This window comes from Balaenoptera borealis (assembly GCF_965194805.1).
Source record: "Balaenoptera borealis genome assembly, chromosome: 20".
Lineage (NCBI taxonomy): Eukaryota > Metazoa > Chordata > Mammalia > Artiodactyla > Balaenopteridae > Balaenoptera > Balaenoptera borealis.
The window spans coordinates 43,536,349-43,560,560 of record NC_138879.1 but is presented as its reverse complement, the minus strand read 5'-3'; the positions used below and the strand labels follow the sequence as shown (position 1 = coordinate 43,560,560).

The 24,212-nt window shown below is 37.1% G+C and overlaps 2 protein-coding genes across 5 annotated transcripts in view; one reads left to right on the top strand and one right to left on the bottom strand.

Moving 5' to 3' along the window:
• The window catches only part of SUZ12 (SUZ12 polycomb repressive complex 2 subunit), a 38,204-nt gene extending 33,915 nt beyond the window's left edge, over positions 1–4,289 (top strand). For both annotated transcript variants that reach the window (XM_082371282.1, XM_082371281.1), the window contains 2 exons: positions 376–455; positions 2,108–4,289. In XM_082371282.1, coding sequence (XP_082227408.1) covers positions 376–455; positions 2,108–2,453 — 426 coding nt within the window. In that variant the 3' untranslated portion in view covers positions 2,454–4,289. The remainder of the gene's footprint in view (positions 1–375; positions 456–2,107) is intronic.
• CRLF3 (cytokine receptor like factor 3) overlaps positions 1–24,212 on the bottom strand; it is a 59,601-nt gene that overhangs the window by 11,898 nt on the left and 23,491 nt on the right. The window contains exons 7-8 of one of the 3 annotated variants that reach the window (XM_082371301.1): positions 12,817–12,929; positions 10,456–11,940 (exon numbers count right to left, since the gene is read on the bottom strand). In XM_082371301.1, the coding sequence (XP_082227427.1) occupies positions 11,684–11,940; positions 12,817–12,929 (370 nt within the window). In that variant the 3' untranslated portion in view covers positions 10,456–11,683. The other 2 variants (XM_082371300.1, XM_082371299.1) reach the window with 2 other exon arrangements.

The window sequence follows — 24,212 nt, the reverse complement described above, 5'->3', positions numbered from 1 at the left end:
ATATTTTGATTTAGTGTAAAGGAGCTTTTTCTAAATTAAGGAATTCAGGAATCTACAATTTTTATAATTGTGTCATTTTAACAGTAACCAACTAAAGGAAATACAGATTTTCTTCTTGTGCTTCTGTATTGTGTTTTTTCATTTTATTTAAAGGTAACTATTGTCATAACTTAGAATTTCCCTTTTAAAGTTACTACCTAAATAGATGATTTTAAGAAACACTGCCACTTTACTATATAAATAAGTTGTGGTATTTTTAGTTGCAAAAACTTCTATTTTTGACATTCTCACAATTTTTTCTTAGAAATACCAATTATACTTATTCTGTATCTAATAGATATTTATTCTTTTTCTCTTTTTTCTTTTTTTTTAAAGCAAATTGAGGAATTTTCTGATGTTAATGAAGGAGAGAAAGAAGTGATGAAACTCTGGAATCTCCATGTCATGAAGCATGGGTAGGGTATTTCTAAATTCAAATATTCCACTTCCTTTACGTTCTTTTTGTTGCTTCACATTCTATAAATCTGTTAGAATCTTACTTAAAATTCTGTTAATTTAGATATAATTTGTCCTAAATATCCTAATTCAACTATTATAAAGAAAAATGGTTATCCTCAAAGAATGTTTAAGGAAGGTGCTAGCTCCATCTAACAGCAGGTTTTTATTTAATGTGTCCTTTTTTTTTTTTAAATAATAATCCAATTTTTATTCCTTTTATTGCTAAGGGATACATAAATAATATGCCATGTGCTACACACCTGGAATTCCTGGAACTATTTATCACACTTATTGCCACAATTTTTAAAAATTGCTTAATTATTCAGAATAAAATATAAGCAGCTTTTCTGATTTCTTATTACCATTTCATAAAGCTCAAGGTAGAACAATCCTTATTTCTCGTGCCTTTGTAGCTGAAGCATTGTTTTTCCTGCAGATCTGCTTCCTTCCCTATGTGAACTATTTACCTGTCAGTACATATGTTTTTCTTCTCTACCTTCATTAGTATTAGATCCTCATATAAGGCTTTCTTGTATGGCACAAGCATGTAAGGTTTTTTCATTTATAGTTAAATAAGTGGGAGGGGGCACTTTTGTTTCCTTACTCTTGGGGAGTGAAGAGTTGGTACATAACTTCTAGTCCAGATGTCTGGGTGCATGGCCTATAGCCTTTTTTTTTGTAAACTGCCTTGAGCTAAAGAGTAGTCTTCACATTTTTAGTGGGTCGTAAAAAATTAAAAAGAGGAAGACAACAGAGATCACATATGGCTTGCAAAGCCTAAAATATTTACTATCTAGCCTTTTACAGAAAATGTTTGCCTGATCCCTGGTCTAGTCACTAAAACGCAGTTATGAGTAAAGTATGTATATGGAGGCTTGCCTGAAATCTATGTTTTTCCTTTTGTCCTGATATGCCAGTTTCAAGGTAGAATTTTAGATTACTTAATTGAGTTCTGTTTTAATTCCTGATCCAAATCTGTTAGCATAACAACTACTGGGTTCATGATACACTGGCATTACAGACTGGCAGGTATTTGGTAAACTATCTGGATTTTATAGATCTGCAGGCAGGCTTTTACAGGCTCTGTTAGAGTCTCAGTTTCAGTGGGTAACTGAGCAGCCTTCTCCTATTTGGTTTAATTTGCTTCTCTCAAATTTTATTCATTGCTTTCCACCAAAACAATCACACTGTACCACATTTGTTGTGACATCTTCATCTTTTCAGAGGTTTACCATGAACTGAAAATGTAGAGGAAACACTGCTTCTGAAATAGGAAACTGAGAGAATAGTTAGTATTATATACTTAATGAAAGTGGTGCTGGCAAGAGAAAATGTTTTATACTTTTAACTGCTAACTTCCTAATTTCGTTAGGAAAAACAGAAATGACATCTATTTAAGCTCTGGTTAAATTAAATTTGTTTAAATTTCTAAAACTGTAAGCTCATTCAGTTGATTGAATCTCAGGTTCACTATAGTTTTACTACTTGTTAAGTCATCACTTAACTGGATTTGGATATAGTCTTAATGTTCTATAATGGTTATCACTGTGGCATTTGACAGAAATGCTTTGTATTGCTATTGATGTTTTGTGTTGTTTTTATTAAATAGGTTTATTGCTGACAATCAAATGAATCATGCCTGTATGCTGTTTGTAGAAAACTATGGACAGAAAATAATTAAGAAGAATTTATGTCGAAACTTCATGCTTCATCTAGTCAGCATGCATGACTTTAACCTTATTAGCATAATGTCAATAGATAAAGCTGTTACCAAGCTCCGTGAAATGCAACAAAAATTAGAAAAAGGAGAATCTGCTTCCCCTGCAAATGAAGAAATCACTGAAGAACAAAATGGGACAGCAAATGGATTTAGTGAAATTAACTCAAAAGAGAAAGCTTTGGAAACAGATGGTGTCTCAGGGGTTTCAAAACAGAGCAAAAAACAAAAACTCTGAAAAGAAAAGGCCTAACCCCATGTTATGGACAAACACTGAAATTTCATTCTAGGGAATTCAGCCTCTAGGAAGAGTCTTGTTTTTGTTTTTAATCATAAGTTCCAAACAGGCACTGTCAGATGAAGTAAATGATTTCAACAAGGATATTTTTATCAGGGTTCTATTTCACTTCATTATGCAGCATTACATGTATATCAGTTTTATTGATGTCATTAAAACATTCTCAAGTTTGAGCATGAAAAGCAATACTTCAAAGAAAGTATTTTTAACTTTAACAATTGTCTTATGAAATATATTGACTTGATAATCTAGAAATTATTTCATATATTTAAATTATAATTTTTTTTGCAGTTGTGACTGGCTGTTTTTCTACTTTGTAATTGTGAGACATTTTCTTGGGGAGGGAAAATTGGAATGTGATTCCCTTTTTTAGAAATTGAAGATTTTTGTGAAATTATGTTGCATTATTCCTATTTGCAGTCAAACCTTGATCCTTGATTTTGAAATCATTTGTCAATTTGGAATGAAAAATTACGACATAAGATATTTTACATGATGTAAGTTCATTTTACAATTTAAAAATAGCACTTCTTCATCTTATGCCTGTTTGAGAGCATGTTAATTTTTCACATTGTCGATGGTGAAATGTCATGTTGGCTTATAAGGTTACTGACCATCCATTTGTTTTTATGTGGATAATTTTGGTGCATTGCTCACCCAGTATATTTTTTTAAACTTGAACATTTTGCTGGTTTTTTTTGTTTCTTGTTTTTCTTTCCCAATTAGGTAATCACATCGAAAATTCAGCTGTCCATATCTCTTCATTAGGATTGTAAACCAAGGGAAGAATGAGTTTGAGATTTTTAAGATGCCACTTTTGAGGGAGGAAATGTTCTATAAAAATGAACCAGAAAATGATAATAACTTTTTTTTTTTTCTTCACAAGGATGTCTTCGTAATGTATTTCACGATTAGAATATCCAATACAGATAAGCTGACTTGAATCATTTTGAGCAATTTTGCCCTGTGTTATATGTGTCTTATGCACATATTTGCAGTTGGATTTTCTCCAACAGAAAGTGGTTTCACTACTGGCACATTAACAAGCACCAATAGAGTTTTTGGTCCAACTCCAAGCACTGTGGTTGAGTAACATCACCTCAATTTTTTATTATCCTTAAAGATAAATGCATTTTCATATTCTTTATTTATAAAGGATCAATGCTGCTGTAAATACAGGTATTTTTAATTTTTTTATTTCATTCCACCACCATCAGATGCAGTTCCCTATTTTGTTTAATGAAGGGATATATAAGCTTTCTAATGGTGTCTTCAGAAATTTATAAAATGTAAATACTGATTTGATTGGTCTTTGAGATGTGTTTAACTGTGAGGCTATTTAACTAATAGTGTGGATGTGATTTGTCATCCAGTATTAAGTTCTTAGTCATTGATTTTTGTGTTTAAAAAAAAATAGGAAAGAGGGAAACTGCAGCTTTCATTACAGACTCCTTGATTGGTAAGCTCTCCAAATGCTGAGTTACAGTAAACTCTGATTATGCCTCTGGATAGTGGATTTCGAGCATTTTTCTCGGGCTTTAATTTGCTAAAGCTGTGCACATATGTAAAAAGAAAAAAAAATAGATTATTTTAGGGGAGATGTAGGTGTAGAATTATTGCTTATGTCATTTCTTAAGCAGTTATGCTCTTAAATGCTTAAAAGAAGGCTAGCATTGTTTGCACAAAAAGTTGGTGATTCCCTCCCCCAAATAGTAATGAAATTACTTCTGTTGAGTAAACTTTTTATGTCATCTTATAATAAAAGCTGAAAAAATCCCTTTGTTTCTATTTATAAAAAAAAAAAAATTCTTTTCTATATGTACCCTTGTTAAGAGATTTTGAAGAAATCATGTAAGATGATAAAGCATTTGAATGGTACAGTAGATGTAAAAAAAAAAAAATCAGTTTAAAAGAACGTTTGTTTTTACATTAAATGTTTATTTGAAATCAAATGATTTTGTACATAAAGTTCAATAATATAAAAGCTGTATTCTGTTTTGTTTTTGTCTTTTATTATTATGCATTGTCAATACATGCACAAAAATTTGGGCTTGGCTAGGATAGTAAGGATCCAAAAAAATTAACACCCATCAGTCAGAGCTAATAAGAAATTAAGAGAAAAATTAATGTGAAATCCTGCTTTCAGTTCTAGTAACATCAGTTGCAACTAGTATGTTATTTATGGTATTACATAAAAAATATTTTAAAATTTATAGTCCAGAGTAATGTCAATATTAGTTAACCTAATGTTAATCCATCTTTGGTTTTTTCATTTTCTTTTGAATGAAAAAGAATTTATCTTGGCCTTCAAAAAGCCCATAGATTTAAGAGTGGGATACAAATGATAAAGTAAAACAATATATAATAAAATTGTATACTACATTCTGTGAGGTCAATAGTTTGTTGAAATTAGAAGAGTTGAGGGAAACTTTACAGAAGTGTTGACAATTCCACTGTGCTTGCTTTATTTACAAGTAATAGCTTGCCTGTATACATGTTGCATTGTATTCTTTGAGCTGAGCACCCCTCTGCCTCCAAAGGTCACCGTGTGTGTTTCTTTTAAGCACGTGTTGCCCTTTCATTAGACTGCTAAGTCAGTCTCACTGGCCTTAGTACTGCCTCATGGTCTTAGTTGGTGTTCAGACATTTGCCACATGAACTGAAGGCTTTACATGCCATGCTAAGCGACTGGATTTCAGGCAGTAGGAAGTATTTGGAGATTTACTGCACAGACGTGACACAAACCCATGTGTGTTATAGGTGAGCCATGGTTACAAGAATTTGGGAGGGGAGAAGCTCTACGGAGGGAGAATCGCTAGGATGCTGTTGTAGTGCTCCAGGTGAAATATCCAACTACTAGAACACTGCCCGTCGTGAAGTGCCCAAGAAGTAATCACTGAGTGGTGTCTGTTTCGGTGTGAAGGAATGAAAATGAACTAATACGCAGTGACAAAGCCAAGGGAGGAGAGTTTCAAAAAGAAAACAGTAGTGCTGTAACAAAATGAGTACGATATCACCTTCAAGGGAGTTTAGTGATAGAAAACAGGTTTAATGAGCTTAGTAAATGGAAAATGAGTTGGAGAAGTTCATCATGAAGATGTGAAAAAACGGGGCCATAGGAAGACGGAAACAGGGCCATAGGAAGACGGAAACAGGCAAAGGAAGAGACCGGGGAGAGTGGATGGGAAGGTTGAGCATGTATACTGAGGAAGACACAGAGGAGACCAAAGATGCAAGTTACTAGAAAAAGGAAGGAATGAGATCAAGAACACAGATGGATTTAGCTTGCTAATAATACTGTTGGTAAAAAATGGGGAAGTGGGTACTCAGGACATTTCTGGTGGGAAAATAAATTTGTACAACCTCTGGAGAGAGCAATTTGGTACTTCCCGTTAAAATCACAATGCATTTAATTTAACCTTTGCCCCAACAATTTCATCTTCAGGAATTTAATCCTACAGATAAACTGGAACACATGTAAACTGACAAATTGTGACCACTGTTGAAAAGAGCAGATTAGACACAAGTCATCAGTAGGAGACTGGTTAAGTAAGTTATAATCCATATAAGTGGAATATACAGCCATAAAAAGGGGATCGGGAAGGTTTGTTTTGAACCAATGTGGAACAAATGCCAAGATGTAAGTTCCATTTTTTAAAAATTTGAAAAATATGCCCATTTTTGCTTGGGTTATAGAATATGACTAAAAGGATACACAAAAGCAACTGCTTTCAGAGAAGACGGCTGGATGAAAGGACAGATAGGAAGGCAGCTTTTCACTGTGCCATTTCTGAAATAATGTACTGCCTATTTTCTGTAGTTCTTATATTTTAAAAATCTAAAGAAATAGATAAGGGAGTTCAAGAAGAGGGATGATTTCTCACTGGGAACCAGGTATAATGGATAAGTGGTTAGCACAGAATTGGAACATAGTAAATTTGTATTAAGTAAAACGGGAAGTTCACTGTCAAAAAATAGTTTCTAAACATTCAATTTATATTTTGTTTGTTAATCTAAATAGTATGCTGATCTTAGAAAAGGAGAAATACATGAGGTTTTATTAACTATACCAAGTACCATATTAAAACGGATCACTGATGGTTCCCAGTTGTTGACAGCGTAAAAATCATGCTCTTCCGCCCTGATCTGAATTCACTAAGTCTTCAGTCTTATCTCTTATGTATGCAGTCTCCCCTCCAACCAGGTGAGATACCAGAGTACAGCATGGTACACACCATGCATTCTGGTGTTCTCCATACATAGTCTACAATCCAGTTTCTGGAGCATATTCTATTCCTATGTACTATTTGTACAAGTGTAAGGTTGATTTTTATACAGAGGTAAAAATTCACTCAAGTACATTCTTAGGCAAACAAGATTGCTACTTAAGTGTCACACGGATGAATCACGTTATAAAGTTGGTTCTAGAGAACAGGGTGGACATCTCCTGGACTACTGTATTTCATCTGTTCTCTTTTCCCCATTTCTGACTACCATCCTATCCACATGGCAAAGCTTCAACGAGGGGCTACCTGCGGGTGCACCATCTCCTGGAATCATATTTCTGTCCATGCTACCCCATTCTTTTTCAGAACCCAAATAGCTTCCACCTGCTCTTGTAGCATGCTACCACTAGCAGCCGTTCTGTCAATCATCTGTGAATGTGTGCCAGCACTTGTCCCAAGCACTGGGAATGAGAAGTTGAATAAGACTCAGATCCTGTTTCAAGGATTCTCCCAGTCCCCATGGATCAAAACTACAGTCACTTCTTTCTCCTCCTGTCCCTAAACAATCATTTACCTCTTCGCTAGATTTATTGCTCATTACTCCAGAGAAGGGGTGAAGTTATACAGCTATCAGAATAAAACCTTTTTATATTTTGAGACAAATTTATGAATCACCTAATGCAAGTACCTAGAACGTAACAGGGGTCCAACAAATCTTAGCTTCTTCACTAACTCAACTAAGATTTTCTTCCGAACGGACTCTATCCGTCCCTATTTCTCACTTGGGGGGCTGGAGCTTCTGTGCAGCCCTGTAGGGAAAGGACCAAGGGTGCCATGTGGGTAATTAGCCTTAAGGAGCCTTACTTATTCATTAAATACTTCCTGGGCGCTTGCTATGGCCTTTGCCTTAAGCTAAGCATGAGGATACAAAGATGAATAAGCCAGACATTGTTCCTGTCCTCGTGAATCTTAAATTCCAGAGAGGGAGACATTCACTCATGTTTTAGTAAGCCGTATTTCCAAGTGTCTAATCTCCAATTGGTGCCCTGAGACATCGGGTAGTGTGGACAGAGGGTATCGTGGTAGAAGAACTGATAGTCGATAGCCTTGGATTTGAATGCCAACTTTGGTGCCTTTGCAGCTTCAAAATTCATAGTTACTTAACGACACTGAGTTTGTTTCTTCAACTGTAAAATGGGATTAAAATGCCCCCTTCAACAAGGGATCTAGCACAGTAACCTGCTCTTGGTTACCATCACTGTTTCCTTCCCTACGGCCACATGGTTTTGCCAACTTCAATCCTCAGCTCTCACCTCTAAAGAAAAACCATATGCTTGGCTCCCTCTTCCACAAGCTGTTTTAAGAACATGGAGAAGTCTCCTGAGATTACATTAACAAAGTCTAATTCTCTACAAAACTGCAAGTTTTCTAACATTGCCTTATGTAAGACTAATGAATAGAAGTGACATAGAAAGGTCACTTTTCATTTAATCAACATGAAATTCCATGAGAGATAGGCTTTTGTGAGAGATTAGTTTTATTTTGCTGAATATGGTTTTTGTTTTTTAAAAAGAAAAGTACTGGTCTTAGTTCAAAAGTATTTATCAGATGCCCATATATCAGGAAATGTAGGGTAGTAAGTAGATCCCAGACTTCTGGATTTCATAGACCAGTAATATACATTCAAAATTTTTTTGACTTTTTGTCAGATAAGATTTATGAACAAAACAAGCAAACCTGACATCTACTGTCACTTTCATGTTATAGAAGGACATAGTGCAAAAAGAGCAAGAAGGATAATTTCAGAATAAAGGATAGTCTTTCAAAGAAAATTTGGATTTACAAAAAAAAATTACTATGGAGACTGGACTTTTGGTTACTTTGGAGCAGTTATTCCCAAATCTGCCTTCATAATACAATAATTTCATTTCTTTAAAAAAAAAAAAAGTGAGCGCCACTAGTACCAATTAAATCAGAATTTTTGCTATTTTTAAAAGCTCTCAAGGAAATTCTCACGTGCAAGCAGGATTGAGAATAATTGCTACAGAAGATACAAAAGCTCAAGGAATTTATAATCTAGTGGGTTTAAAGCAGGTGTCAGAAATTCATGTACCCATAGGGTCAGCAGTTAAATGAGCTATATAGCTGAGTGTTATACCAACCTAGGAAGACAGAATAAAGAGAAGATACCACAGTCTTCCAAAGAGAAAAAACATACAACCTACAAACGAATGGGCACCAGAACGGCATCAACTTTTGGTTATATCCTAGGTGACAACAGAGCAATGCATTCAAATTCTGAGGGGAAATGATCTCCAACCTAGAATTCTTAATGAGTCACAGTCAAATGTAGGATAGAATAAACAGATTTTCAGACCTCTACCTCTCAAAATATTTACCTCTTGGGCACCCTTTCTCAGGAAATGGAGGAAGTGCTCCACTAAAATAAAGGAATAATCCACGAAGGAGGAAGGCATGGGACACAGGAAACAAGTAATGCAGCAGTGGATATGAGCTGAGCAAACTATCCATTCTGGCACTGGTTGATTTACATACGTATGGAAAGTTCTGAACCAGTTTAGGAGATACCTAAATGGGTGTGTGACCGTCAATCACAGCTGTCACAATAGTTTGTTCTCAATTGAATAAATCTCACTTCTTGAACTAAATCCTTCATATTTAACACAGGAGCTAGATGCTTACTCTGCTCCCTCTGCAGGAAAACCCCTCATAAGAGATGTATTTATCTTTCACCTCTACTTCTATTTTTGTTTTGATATTAAAATCTATTATATAGCTTCAGAATTTATGCTTCTGAGAAGGTGGAATAGCATAATTTCCCTATTCCTCCTGCTAAGTACAACTAAAAACCCTGGAAAAAAATATAAAACAAACATAAGAAGATTCTGACAGATGGCCGAGGGACCTCAAAACTCAAGGAACTCAGTACTGTGCGTTCCTAGGGTTCTCTTGTCTTATGTATCTCAGACTTGGGGCTGAAGAAGCCAGCAACATGGAAATACCAACAGACACAGACAAAAAAGCCCCAACAAAAGCCTGCTCTCTGTAGCCAAAGGACCAGGAAAGGGGCAGCCTAGCAAGACAGAAACTTACAGCCAACCACCACTCCACTCCAGCCAAACACCATCGTCAGGGTTGAATGGTGGTGGCCCACAAAAAGACATGTCCACACCAGAACCTGTGATAGTGATTTTATTTGGAAAAAGGGTCTTTGAAGATATAAATTGAGGACCCTGAGATGAGATGATCCTGGATTATCTGACTGGGTCCTAAATCCAAGAGAAGTGTCCTTTTAAGAGACCAAAGGAGGGAATTCCCCGGTGGTCCAGGGGTTAGCTAGGACTGCCGCGGCCAAAGGTTCAATCCCTGGTTGGGGAACTAAGATCCCACAAGCTGTGCGGCCCAGCTAAAAACAAAGCCCAAAGGCCATGGGAAGACAGAGACTGGAGTTATGCAGCAACAAGTCAAGGAATGCCTGCGGCCACCAGAAGCTTCCAGAGACAAGGATTCTCCCCAAGACCCTTTGGAGGGAGTACAGTCTTGCCAATATATATGTTATATATGTATATATAACTTATTCATTTTATATATATATGGATCCTCCCACTTAAAAGTGAAGATGACTTTTCTCCCTCTACTTAAAAAATTAAATCTGAATTAATTAAATCTCATGAAAGAAAAAAAATACACACATATACCTTTTAGTTTTTTATTTTGTTTCAGACAGTTGGACGAGGCATCTACATTCTAGCACATCTTCTTAACAGTCACTAAGCAAGTGAAAAACAGCTTACTTATAATATAAAAAGGCAAGGGGAAAAGGTCATGATTGTCTAATAGGGAACTGGAATCCCCAAATAAATTATCTCACAAAAATATCAAACTTGCTTTTCCACTTTTCTACCATTAAAAATGAAAAAAAAAAATTCACATTAAAGAAAAAAGATCTTAAGCTGTTATATAGCAAGATAATCATTTTTACATCCTAAGTCCTTCAAATAAATATTTTAAACAAATTTAAGTTTTCCAAAAAATAGGTCAAGTATTTACCCTACATTTGTTTGGTCCACTAAAAGACCATTTATGAAACTGACATGAAACTGGGCTGCAGCTCAGACCCTAGGAAGAACGACATGCGCGTCACTGAGGCTGGATATGCACCTGTGCGTATTTCAAACGTGGGACATGGCTAACACGGCTGTGCAGACTACTTCCATAAGTAGTTTTACCCTGTAAAAACCCTCTAGCCTTTATCATGAACTGAACTGCAAGGAAAGAACAAAAGAAAATACTTTGCCTGTTGTAGATATTTGCTCAGTAATTTTTAAAAATGCAAAAATTATCATGCTTTTGGGACTTAAAGATTACTGAACATGAGATAAAATTCAATACTGCTTACAAATCCCTGAATATGAAGAGCATATTCAACACTCCTGTGGAGAACACACCAGAGAGTGTATATTACAGCGTACATGGTGGCACATTCTACCTGGTCTATTCTTGCCTTTTCATTCTAAAGTCTTGGATGGCCCTGGATCTTTAAAAGATAGAGATTTAATTAAAAAAAAATGTTACGTTACATTTTTGTCTTCTTACAGCCAACTTTAAAAAGAAGTACAGTGGAAAGGTACATAGGGCTGTCTATATCTCCTCATACTTTTAAAAGCCAATTTGATTTTTATCGTGATGTGATATTCCAATTAACACTATGCTAAAAATAAAATGGACTGCATTACTGTTTTGTCCACAATATTCACGCCTCTTATTGCTAAGATACTGGAAAATAAATCCAGTAAATAATTTCTGTTTCCAATGACTTAACTGAGAGATGAATCTAACGATTTTTTAAACCAATGACAACTGAACTGGGCTGAGGAAAGCTATGTGAAACCCCTGCAAACCCAAAGCCAATCATCTGAAAATCTAGAATACCAGCACTTTCCACCCAGGATAGAAAAACGAGCATCCAAAGTAAAGAGAACCACAAGACTGATCGAGCAACCAATCAAACACCACTTCTCTGTTATTTGAGCTAATAGTTACTCGAAGCTTGATGTTTCCGCCTTCGTTATTATTGCTGGATCCTAGAGTCACAGCTTCAATGTCAAATGTGACAGTGGACCCAGAAGTAACTGCGGGCAACTGATTAGTCATTTCTTTTCCATTTACAAAAACTGCACCTAAAACGTTAAGGTAAAGAGTCATTCATATGTGAGCAATAACTAAGAACGGAAACAAGATTCTAGATTATTGGTAATACAGCTAATTTCCTAATTCAGATAAAGAAAACATTTTGGAATGCCAACTGGTCAAAGATAATGCAGTTAAATATGTTAATTAACCCCCATCCCCAAGGCAGAAGAAGAAGTTAAAGCTTTAATAACATTTTAGAGTTCTGGTCCAGGGTTCCACTCTTTTGAAATACAGACCATGAGTTTCCCATATGGATGGCATCAAAAGAAACTTGACTCCTTTACAAAATTACATCCTGTGGAACAACAAGATTGTTTCACATGGAATAAACAAGAATCTTGTGCTACCTACTGTTTGACCCACACAGTAAAATATTAATACATCTTGGTAGTGATTTTTAAAAGTGTGATTACTGCAAAGTAAGGGACCAAAGAACACTACAGATGTAAACTCTCTCCCCGTTTCCCTAATCTATGCCGAATTTATGTTGTCTAATCTATGTTGAATTCCGATCACCCAGGCACACCGAATCCAGGGGTAAACCACCTGGTGAAAATCCCAGCTCAATCACCTCCAGACTATGTGAGTTTAAGCCAGCTACTTCACCTCTCTGTGGCTGTTTTTATCAACTACAAAATGGATATACTACTACTCCTCACTTCAAAAAGCTGTTAAAAGGATTAAATAATGTATTATTTTTAAAGGGTATAGAATAATGCCTGGTACATAGCAGCCACATAGATATGCCATTAAGACCTAAACTTTTTCATCTTCTGCTATAAATGTGTGATCTTGAAACTGATTCAAATCTTACTACAGTGAATCATAGATTTCCAAGAGAACGGCAGTGATTTCCCTCTTACCATTTGTACTAATGCAAACTGCTTGATCCCGCTGCAGGGAGTCATATCCGTTCTGTTTTTCTGCACACACTCCTATACTGTCTCTTCTGTCTGGCTGTCCCACAGTTTCAACTCTGTCAATGAGGTAGAAAGGTCATTTCATCTTTTTTTCTTAATGTGATATCTAATGCTTAAAAAGAGCCATCTCACCACAATTACTCTTAAGAATAGCTAACAATGATTCAGGCAGGACCTCCTAAATTCCAGGCACTGTTCTAAAAACTTTGTGTCTATTTATCTATCTATAAATCATCTCATTCAATTCACATAACAACCCATGATGTGGGTGCTATTAGTATCATACCCAGTTTATACATGAGGAAACTGAGGCACAAAAGAAAAAATAAGGTTAAATAAACTGATGCTGATCACCTAGCTGAGTGGTGGAACTAGGACATGAACTCAGGCATTCTGACCGCAGAGTCTATGTTAACTACTTATAACTATGACAGCACATTTCTATTCTATATTCTGGCTCTAGACGTGTAGAAAATGTGTCATATTTGCCATTATAATGAATGTGACCATTACTGCCATCACCTAAACCTTCAATATGAGAGTCTATGCAATGATTAGATTACTATTTACCAAGAATTTAAAAACAGACATTATCATCTTTTTAAAAAGAGGATAATATAGTTATGGACATATTTTGGTTGCAGAACTTCATACATAGAAAGTTTAAGCATTTCCTTTTGTGTTTTAGTCTCAAATAATACATCATCATGTACTCTAGAAATGGGAAACTTAGATGTAAAGGTCAATCTACATCCCTATTACCAGGGTCATCTTTCCCTGCATTCCAGAAAGCCAGACTTTGCAAGGACAGGAAAAGAAAAATTAGCAAGGAGCAGAATGTAGCTTTATCAAGGGAAGATGAGATTATTTATACTCAACGTGGCCTCAAAATGTTTTTCTTTGTAAAGTGGCAAACATACAGGTTCACAATAAACATGTGGGTGGGTTTCTTAAGTCATTTCACTTCTAAACCAGCAGCATAAAGAAGTACGGGGAGGAGAACGACATCAGCAAACACAGCAGAACTGTACGTCCTAGGACTCATTCTACCACAGAAACACCACTTTCAAAATGATATACGGACCAAAATACCTTTATGAGATTTCCAGAATCCAGTTAAAAAGTCCCAAAGGAGCACAAAGCTGAAAACAGCTGCACTGAAATGGATAAGAAGAGCAATTTCACTTGCCCCACGTCAACCCCTCTTCCAAGCTACCACAGTTTGGTGCCAGGCAAGAACAGCCCAACTCCTGACTTTTCCTTCAGAAAGGAATCACAGGAGTGGAGTGTGCCTCCAGCGTTCTAGCTCTTTGGAAGGTTGCCTGAAGGACGGGTTTCTGACATGCCTCATTTGGAGCACTGACAGAACTGGCATAGCACGGATGCCTGAATGCTGCAAAGACCAGAGAAAAGGGAGGGGTGGCATCCTGCAGGAAGTGCAATTTGGCACGGGAGGGAAGGAGAAGAGGAAAACTTGCTTCTGGTGTGCCAGCTTTTCACAGGGCTGCTCAAGGGAATGGTATCTGTCTCGCCTCGTGGGGAGCCAGCATACTCTGGATGCCTGGTGGCCCCTGATTCCAAGAGAGAGCGAAGGCACCCTGCTGCTGGAGCACCAGAGAACTTGCAGTGCCACAAACAGGCACCAGAGGGAGCAAAAGATTATGCGCGCCTAAAAAACCATCAAGCCTCTCTAATTGAGAAATTGCACACGCAAGCCCAGAGAAGTCACATCCCGCCAGAAAAGGTTTCAGAGGCCCCCCAGATCTTTAGCTGGGCTCATGTGTGAGAGTCTTCTCCTGTACGAAGCAAGGCCATAAAGATTTGGAAAGGTGGCTGTTTTTCCATATGTGCAGATCCCAGCACAAAATTATGAAACATGAAGAAACAGGGAAACCTGGCTCAGACAAAAAATAAAAGAAACAGATCTTCAGAAAATTATCCTAATGAAATAGAGGTATATGAATTATCTGACAAACAATTCAAAATATCCATCATAAAGATGCTCTACAGGCTCAAGAAAATGAGGCATGAACAAAATTAGAAAACCTACAGAGACAGAAAATTTTAAAAATAACTAAACACATTTTGGAACTGAAGAATATAATAACTGAAAAGTTCATGAGAGGAATTCAATATCACACTTAAGCACTGGAAAGAAACATCAAACTTGAAGACAGGTCGTTTGAAATAACGCAATCAGAAGAACAAAAGGAAAAAAGAATGAGAGTGAAGAAATTCTAAGAGAATTATGAGAGAAGAGAGAGGAAAAGGGGCAGAATGTTTAAAGAAATAATGGCTAAAAATTCCCCAAATTTGGGGAGGGAAATGGCCTTTCAGATTCAAGAAGCCTAAGGAACTCCAAAGAGATGAACCCAAGGAATCACACTGAAACTCATTACAATCAAATTGTCAAAAGTCAAAGACTGAGAATTTTGAAAACAGCAAGAGAAAAGTGACTTGTCATGTACAATGGAACTCACATAAGACTAACAGTGTATTTCTAAGGAGAAATCTTACAGGCCAGAAAGGAGTGAGATAATATATTCAAAGTGCTTAAAGAAGAAAACCTACCAACCAAAAATACAATATTCAGCAAAATTGTCCTTTAAAAATGAGAAAAAAATAAAGACATTCCTACATAAACAATAGCTGAGGGAGTTCATCACCACTAAACCTGCCTTATAAGAAACGCTAGAAGGAGTTCTTCAAGTTAAAACAACAAGACACTAAACACAACATGAAAGTATGTGAAAATATAAAGCTCACTGGTAAAAGTAAATATATAGGCAAATAAATACTGTAATACTTTAACAGTGGTGCATAAATCACTTTTAATTTTGGTGTAGAAATTAAAAGACAAAAGTGTTAAAAACATAACTATAAAAATATGTCAATGAATACACAATATGAAAACTATGTAATTTGTGACATCAATAATAAGTGTGGAGGAGGAAGAAGTAAAAGTGTAGAGTATATGTATTCAATTGATGCTAAGTTGCTGTCAGCTTAAAATAGATTGTTATAACTACAAGATGTTTTATGTAAGCCCTAGGATAACTACAAAGAAAATACTCATAGAAGATACACTAAAGAAAATGAGTAAGGAATCAAAGCACATCATTACAAAAAAAACAGTGAAACATGGGCTTCCCTGGTGGTGCAGTGGTTAAAAATCTGCCTGCCAATGCAGGGGACACGGGTTCGAGCCCTGGTCCGGGAAGATCCTACATGCCGTGGAGCAACTAAGCCCGTGCGCCATAACTACTGAGCCTGCGTTCTAGAGCCCGCGAGCCACAACTACTGAGCCCACGCACCACAACTACTGAAGCCCACATGCCTCGAGCCCGTACTCCACAACAAGAGAAGCCACTGCAATGAGAAGCCTGGGCACCGCAACGAAGAGTAGCCCCCACTCACCACAACTAGAGAAAGCCCACGCACAGCAACGAAGGCCCAACACAGCCAAAAATAAATAATTAATAAATAAATTTATTTTAAAAAAAGAAAAAATCAACCAAACTACGTTGGTTTTTTGAAATGAGCAACAAAACTGACAGACTTAGCTAGATTAACTAAGAAAAAGAAAGATAACATACAAATAAAGTCAGAAATAAAAGAGGAGACATTACAACCAATGCCAGAGAAATAAAAAGGATTATAAGAGACTCTTATGAATAATATATACTAAGAAATTGGATAATCTAGAAGAAATGGATAAATTTCTACGAATATACAACCTACCAAGACTGAATCATACAGAAACAGCAAATCTGAACAGACTTACAACTAGAAAGTAGACTGGATCAGTAATCAACAACATCCCAGGACCATCAGTAAACAACAGCCCAGGACCAAGTGGCCTCACTGGTGAATTCTACCAAATGATTAAAGAAGAATAAATAACAAACCTTCTCAAACTCTTCAAAAAAAACTAAAGAGGAGGGAATACTTCCAAACTTATTTTATGAGGCTAATATTATCCTGAACCAAAGTCAGAGAAAGACACTACAAGAAAACAAAACTACAGGCCAACAACTCTGCTGACAATAGATGTAAAAATCCTAAACTAAGTACCAGCACTGTTGGTGAGAATGTAAATTTGTTCAGCCACTATGTAAAACAGTATGGAGGTTCCTCACAAAATTAAAAATAGAACCACCACATGATCCAGCAATCCCACTTCTGGGTATATAGCCAAAAGAATTCAAGGCACTGAGAAGAACACAATATTACTTCTATAATATTTCTGCTGAAGATGCATAACCTGAATCTAACCACCAGGAAACAGAAAAACCCAAATTGAGGGATATTCTATAAAATACCAGACCTGTACTCTTAAAAAATGCCAATATCATAAAATTTAAAAGAGACAGAGAAACTGTTCCAGATTAAAAGAGACATAACAAATGAATATAACACATGATCCAAGATCTTTTTTTTCTGTAAAGGACATTAATTGGGACAACTAAATCTAGTACGGTCTGTAGGTTAGATAATAGTATATCAATGTTAATTTTCTGATTTTGATAATCTCTTTTTACAAAATACTCACTGAAAATGATTTGGGAAGAAAAAGTAGAGGACTTCCCTGGCCGTCCAGTGGCTAAGAATCCATGCTTCCACTGCAGGGGGCATGGGTTCAATCCCGGGTCGGGGAAGATCCCGCATGCCATGTGGTGCAGTCAAAAAAAAAAAAAAAAGTAGAGAGAAAAATGATGAAGCAAATATTGAGGCATCTGGGTGAAAGGTATTTGGGAATTCTCTGTACTATTCTTGCAATTCTTCTGTAAGTCTGAAATCACGTTTATAAAGATTTTTAAAATACACAAAATACTATATGGATAAATATATACATAGAGAGAGAGATGTGGGAAACACAAGATACCTGAATTTTATCCCTAACATCCCTAATGTTGTTTCCTAAAAAATAAAAACCTGCTAATATTATTAATCATAGATGGAGGACAGCAGTTACTTGTTTAGTATTGTGTAATGAAAAATATGGCTTGATCCTGGGAGGTAACATTTAAACCACTGCAATTTCCCAAGTGATAGGAGTGTCTTTGTTATTCATGGTGGGTCCCTCAGACCACACTTGATAGTTTATGCTAATGAGGTGCTCAAGGTGGGCCCCTAGATAGTTTATGCTAACAAGATGACTCAGGATGGGAACAGGTCACCCCAGAAAGACCAATCATATGATTACAGGGTTGAGGCTTTGAGCTACATGATGTCAGCCCATTCTCCTAGGAGGGCAGGGGAGGTAGATATTGAGTTAGGTGGGGAATGATTTAATCAACTATGCCTCCACAATAAAATCCCAATAAAAACTCTGGACACCAAAGCTTGAGTGAGCTTTCCTGGTTCGTAATACTCTTTGAGTACTGTCGTGCCAAAAGACCTTGCATCCCTGAGATACATGCTTCGTCTGTGGAATCCTCCCAGATCTCACACTATGAGTTCCTCCCTTTGGCAGGTTCTGATTTATATCCTCTGCTATAATAAAACTGTAATCATAAGTGAAGTACTTTCTTTCTTTCTTTTTAATATTTATTTATTTAGCTGAGCCAGGTCTTAGTTGCAGTAGGCGGGCTCTTTTAGTTGCAGCATGTGGGCTCTTAGTTCCCTGACCAGGGATCAAATCCGAGCCTCCTGCATCGGAGAGCGGAGACTTAACCACCCGACCACCAGGGAAGTCCAGTGAAGTGCTTTCTTAAGTTCTGTGAGTCATCCTAGCAAATTATAAAACCTGAGCGTTGGCCCTGGGGACCCCTGAACTTGCAGCTGGTATCTGAAGTGAGGGCAATCTTTTGGAGGACTGTGCTCTCAACCTTGAGTTTGGCTAGCTCATTGCAAGTGTACGTTTTTTTCTGTGATTAAACTTTTTAAATAAATAATTAACGCAAGTAAAATTTCTTGAAATTAACTAAAATCCTGGGAAGAAGGAAAAAAAACTCCTTATTCGAATAAATCACAAAATTGTTCCTAAAAGCATCTTACTTGAAAACAGCATTTGATAAATAAGACAAGCCTGGCATTAAAAGCTTATAAAAGTTTCTCTGAATATAAAATGAACCACGAAAGTAAAGAGCTAATTTGCCTTAACACAGAATTATTTTCACAGCTCACTAAGAAATAGAATGGAAGTTTAAAATCTTTGAATTTTTTCCCCCCTTTGGCCACACCGCACGGCTTGTGGGATCTTAGTTCCCCAACTAGGGATTGAACCTGGGGACCCGGCAGCAAAAGCTTAAAGTCCTAACCACTGGACTTCCCTCCAGGGAAATACCTAAAATCTTTGAATTTTTAAATTGCAAGACAAGTAGTCATGACATTATTTCCTAAAAAACTACCCAAGTGGGGCTTCCCTGGTGGCGCAGTGGTTGAGAGACTGCCTGCCAATGCAGGGGACACGGGTTCGAGCCCTGGTCTGGGAAGATCCCACATGCCGCAGAGCAACTGGGCCCGTGAGCCACAACTACTGAGCCTGCGCGTCTGGAGCCTGTGCCCCGCAACAAGAGAGGCCGCAATAGTGAGAGGCCCACGCACCGCGATGAGGAGTGGCCCCCACTTGCCACAACTAGAGAAAGCCCTCACATAGAAACGAAGACCCAACACAGCCAAAAATAAATAAATAAATAAATAAATAAAAAAAAAAAAAAAAAAAAAAAGAGTTCTTTATTAGGAAAAAAAAAAAAAAAAAAAAACAACTACCCAAGTGGTTCTCTCACATAAACAAGTCCTATAAGAAACTCTACCATAAATCATCCAAATATAAAAAGTATATAAAAAAAGAAAAATGGTATACAAAATAATTCATAGTAGGGTACAGTGACCTTGGAGATACAATTAATAAAAAAAATCAATTTATGCACAAGTTGGTAGGAATGCATCCATTGCATAGAGTCATGTAGAAAGTTCTAGGTGATAATTTTTCTCAAAGGTAAAGTATTCTGAGAAAGAACATGGTTCAGAACAAAAAGGAAAAATTTCGATGGCAGAAAGAAAGCTAATCTATTCCTACTACTCTGGCACTTTGGCTAACTGACTGGATTTAAGTGGCAAATTCTCATATAATCTCAAACTTCCTTCTTCTCACAGTGAACACCTGGAGCAAAGATCCAAAAATTCAGTTGTTTGGCTAATATATCATAATATATTATGAAAAATATCCAACTTTATGATAAATATAAGAAAGAAAATGAAAATATTATTATGTCCTACAGCTACAAATTAGGTAAAAACAGTAATACTTAATACTGACAAGGATGCAGTGACATCAGTCAGGACCCTCACACACTGCTGGGAAGACTGCAAGTGCTTCCAGGAACACAGCTAGTTGGCCTGTGTCACTAACAGGAAACTAGCCCAAGGAATAAAGAATAAGCCATATGTCAAAAAAGAGGGTCATAGCACAGCTTGACTTGTCAGGAAAAAGAAAGAGAAAGAAGGGATGTCTTAATCAAGTCGTAGTAAACAAGGATTTTTGATATAGAAATACACTCCTTACTGTACAAATCCTAAATAGCTTTTATCCTCTTTTAAAATGAAACTGATAGTCTTATATCTATTATAGAAATTGAAAATCTTCCAACAAAAAAAATTCTAGGATAGCGAATTCATTGGTGAATTCTACCAAACATTTAAGAAATAATACCAATTCTCACAAACAGTTCTGAGAAATAAAAGAGGAAGAAATACTTCCCACCTCACTTTATAAGGCTAGCAATTACCCTGATACCAAAGACATCATAAGAAAAAACAGACAGATATCTCTCTTCTGAAGCGACATAAAAATCCTCAAAAAAAATATAAAACTTAAATTTAGCAACATATATAAAGAATAATACATGGTCAAGTGGGGTTTTTCATGGGAATGCAGAGCTGATCCAATGTTAAAAAATCTATCATTGTAACCATATCAACAGAAGAAAACCCATATGATTATCTTAAAAGATATATAAAAATAATTTGACAAAATTAAACATCCATTTATAGATAAAACTCTCAGCAAACTAAGAATAGAAGGGAACTTCCTTAACCAGATAGAGGCTGTCTACAAAAAAACCCTACAGCTAGCATCATACTTAATGTGAAAGACTGAATATATTCCTGCTAAGATCTGGAATAAGACAAGGATGTCTGCTTTCAACACTGCTATTCAAAATTATACTTCCTAGCCAGTGTAATAAGACAAGAAAAAAATTGCAAAACACTGATGGAAGCCATTTTTTAAAAAAATAAATGAAGATGGCAATTCCCTGGAAGTCCAGTGGTTAGGACTCGGTGCTTTCACTGCTGTGGGCCTGGGTTTGATCCCTGGTTGCGGAACCAAGATCCCACATGCCACTCAGTGCGGCCGGAAAAAAAAAAAAAAAAACCTAAATGAAGGGTGACTTTCAGATTTACAGCTCTCCAGCCTGTCCCCCATTGCTATAGGAAGGTACTACCTTATAATATGGCTCTTCTGTGAAGCCACATCTCCTTTGACACTCAAAACCTAATCTGGTTCAAAAGAGCTTCTATTGCCAGACCTCAGTTCTCTTCAAAGGCTGCTTATAAACTACTGTCCACTGTCACCAAGGGACACAGTCCTTGCTTCCTCAGATGATGCACTGTGACTCCCCTGGACATTTTTCCCACCTTTTCTCTCTGCTTCCTCAAGAACACTCAAGCACTGTTCAGTCCTGGCCCTGTTTATAGTCTTAGGGTGGAGTCTTCTCCTTCTGGGACTGAATATTTGTAGATTTCTGAGACTGGCCAGCAAACTCACGATTTCCAGCCTAGCTGTGTCTTAGCGGGCCTTTACAGCTAATTTGGAATTTGAGTTTTCTGTATTTCTTAGTTCTGTTGAAAAAGTACTTATGGGTCCCTACCCCCCACCTCTTTATTTCTCCAAAAAGTTTCCAGTAGTCGAAAAATTCAGAACTATGGTGCTACTATGCATCTATTGGTCCCCAAAGATCCCATCTCTCTTTTGAACCCATTCTAGTCAAGCTTCCCTCCACCACAGCTCCCCTGAAACTGCTCACGTCAGGGTCACCAATCCATGTCCACGCTGCAAACCCAAAGGTCAATTCTCAGTCCTTTTCTTATCTGTTGGGTCAGCAACATTTGACATAATTGATCGCTACTTCCTCTTGGAAACACTTTCTTTGCTTGGCTCCAAGGACACCACATTCTCCCACTTTTCCCGTCTACCTCACTTGCTTCTCCTCCTCAGCATCCTTTGCTGGTTCTTTCCTCCCCAAAAGCTAAATGTTAAGAGTTCTCCAGTGTCCTCTCCCTATACTCATTCCCTGGCTAATCTCATGCAGTCTCATGGCTCTAAACACACATCTATACGTCAAAAACTCTCAACTTAATATCTCCAGTCTGGTCTTTTCCACTGAACTCCCGATTTGTATATCTGACTGTCTACCCCACATTTTCACTTATATGTCTAATAAGGAACTAAAATTAATTTGTGAAAGAACAAACTGATATTCACCCATAAATAGGCTCCTCATAAGGCCTTACCTACCTCAGTAAATGACAATTCTACCCTAAGTTACTTAGTCCAAAAACCCTAAGGTTACACTTGACTCCTTTCTCATACCTCACAACCAACCTGTCAATAAATCCCGTCAGTTCTTCCTTCAAAGTAAATCCAGATTCTGACCACTTATCATTACCTCAACTGCTCCATCCTGGTCCAAGCCATCATTAGCCGTCACCAAGATTAATACTGGAATGTTGAATACAGCTTTCCCTTCATTTCTGGTAATATTTTTGCTCCTCCTCTCCAGCCTCCTAAATGGTCTCCTTCCAGCCTGTACCGCTGTACAGACTATTTTCCACCCAGCAGCCAAAATGACTTGTAAAACATATGTCAGATCACATCATTCATTTGCTCAATGTCCTCCAATGGCCTTCCAACTCACTCTAAGTCCAAGCAGAGTCCTACAGGGCTAGACTGCTAGGATTTGAATCTCAGCATTACTATTAAGAATCTGTACAACCTCAGGCAGGTGGTTTAATCTTTTTACATCTCAGTTTCCTCATCTATAAAATGTGTCTACCTCCTGAGCATGTAATGAGGTTTTATAGACATTAACTCAATACTTAAGAAGTAACACACAGTAGGGTTCGACAAAAGTGAGCTGGTTGTTATTATTTTGTAGCCTAGCTCAACTCGTGAATTCATGAAAAGTCAAATGCAGAGCATGACTCCCAAGACTATGAAATGTAAACCTGACTTGGTTTTACTTGGTGAAGACTTTTGTTGGGAAAAGGAAAAAAGAAAAAGACCTCTGTATGTGGTATCAAATGTCCTCGTTATAAATGGGCACAAGTGAGCTCCAAAGGGGCAAGTCTTTGAGAAATTGAAAAAGAAATAAATATACACAGCCTGTCCACAAGAATGTCGTACTTTTCTGGGGTTCTGACTATACTCCCATCTCTATAAAACCCATTCACACTCATTACTTCCTGTTCTTTATATTTTTTTCTCCTCCATATCTTTGGTTCTTGCTTTGTTTCTGTACCTGAACTTTCCTTTTCAGCCCTACCTGAGATAAAGCCTTCACCAACCCCTCATCTAGAAGTAACTCTTCCTTCTTCTATATTCCACGGCAGTCAGGATCTTTCTTATACTTTATAATTTATAAACTGCCTATTCTATGTTTAGATAAGATTCTAGTTTTTTCTTTTTCTTAAACTTTGCATTCCCAACGATACCAAGTACTGTAAGTAGCATCTGAATGGAATGGGGTTGTATGAAACAATCAGCATCATTCACAAAGACCACAGGCGAGCAGAACTGTCCTTACAACTATCCTTACATTTTAGAAAAGCAGTTTAAGACAGAAGGATATGGACAGGAAAAAAAAGTCTAAGGAATATTCCTTAGGTTATCTGGGAAGAATAGCTATTATATGTGAACATCCCAAAGCAGATATGTCTCCCTGACTTCATGTAATCCTCCCTCTACAAACAAACTAAAAGCTAGGGTTTAATATGATATCACTTATATGTAGAATCTAAAATACGGTACAAATGAGCCTATCTACAAAACAGAAACAGACTCACAGACAGAGAGAAAAATATGGTTTAAAAAATAGTAAGATTGGGAAATCTTAGAAGCAAGGGAAAGCAGGAATGTTCAAGACAGGAAATCAGGGAGAGGCCTGGAAGGAGGGGGTTGCTAGCAGACCCGGGCACCACATGAGACTGGGCTCTAGAGACTGTTAAAAGCCGGCCAGTAACAGGTTCCTTTGGTGTCAGCAGTTCTAAGCATTCCAGAAACTTCAGCAGGGATCGACTGGGCTGAGCAACAGGGCAGGGCCTGCAGGAGTATA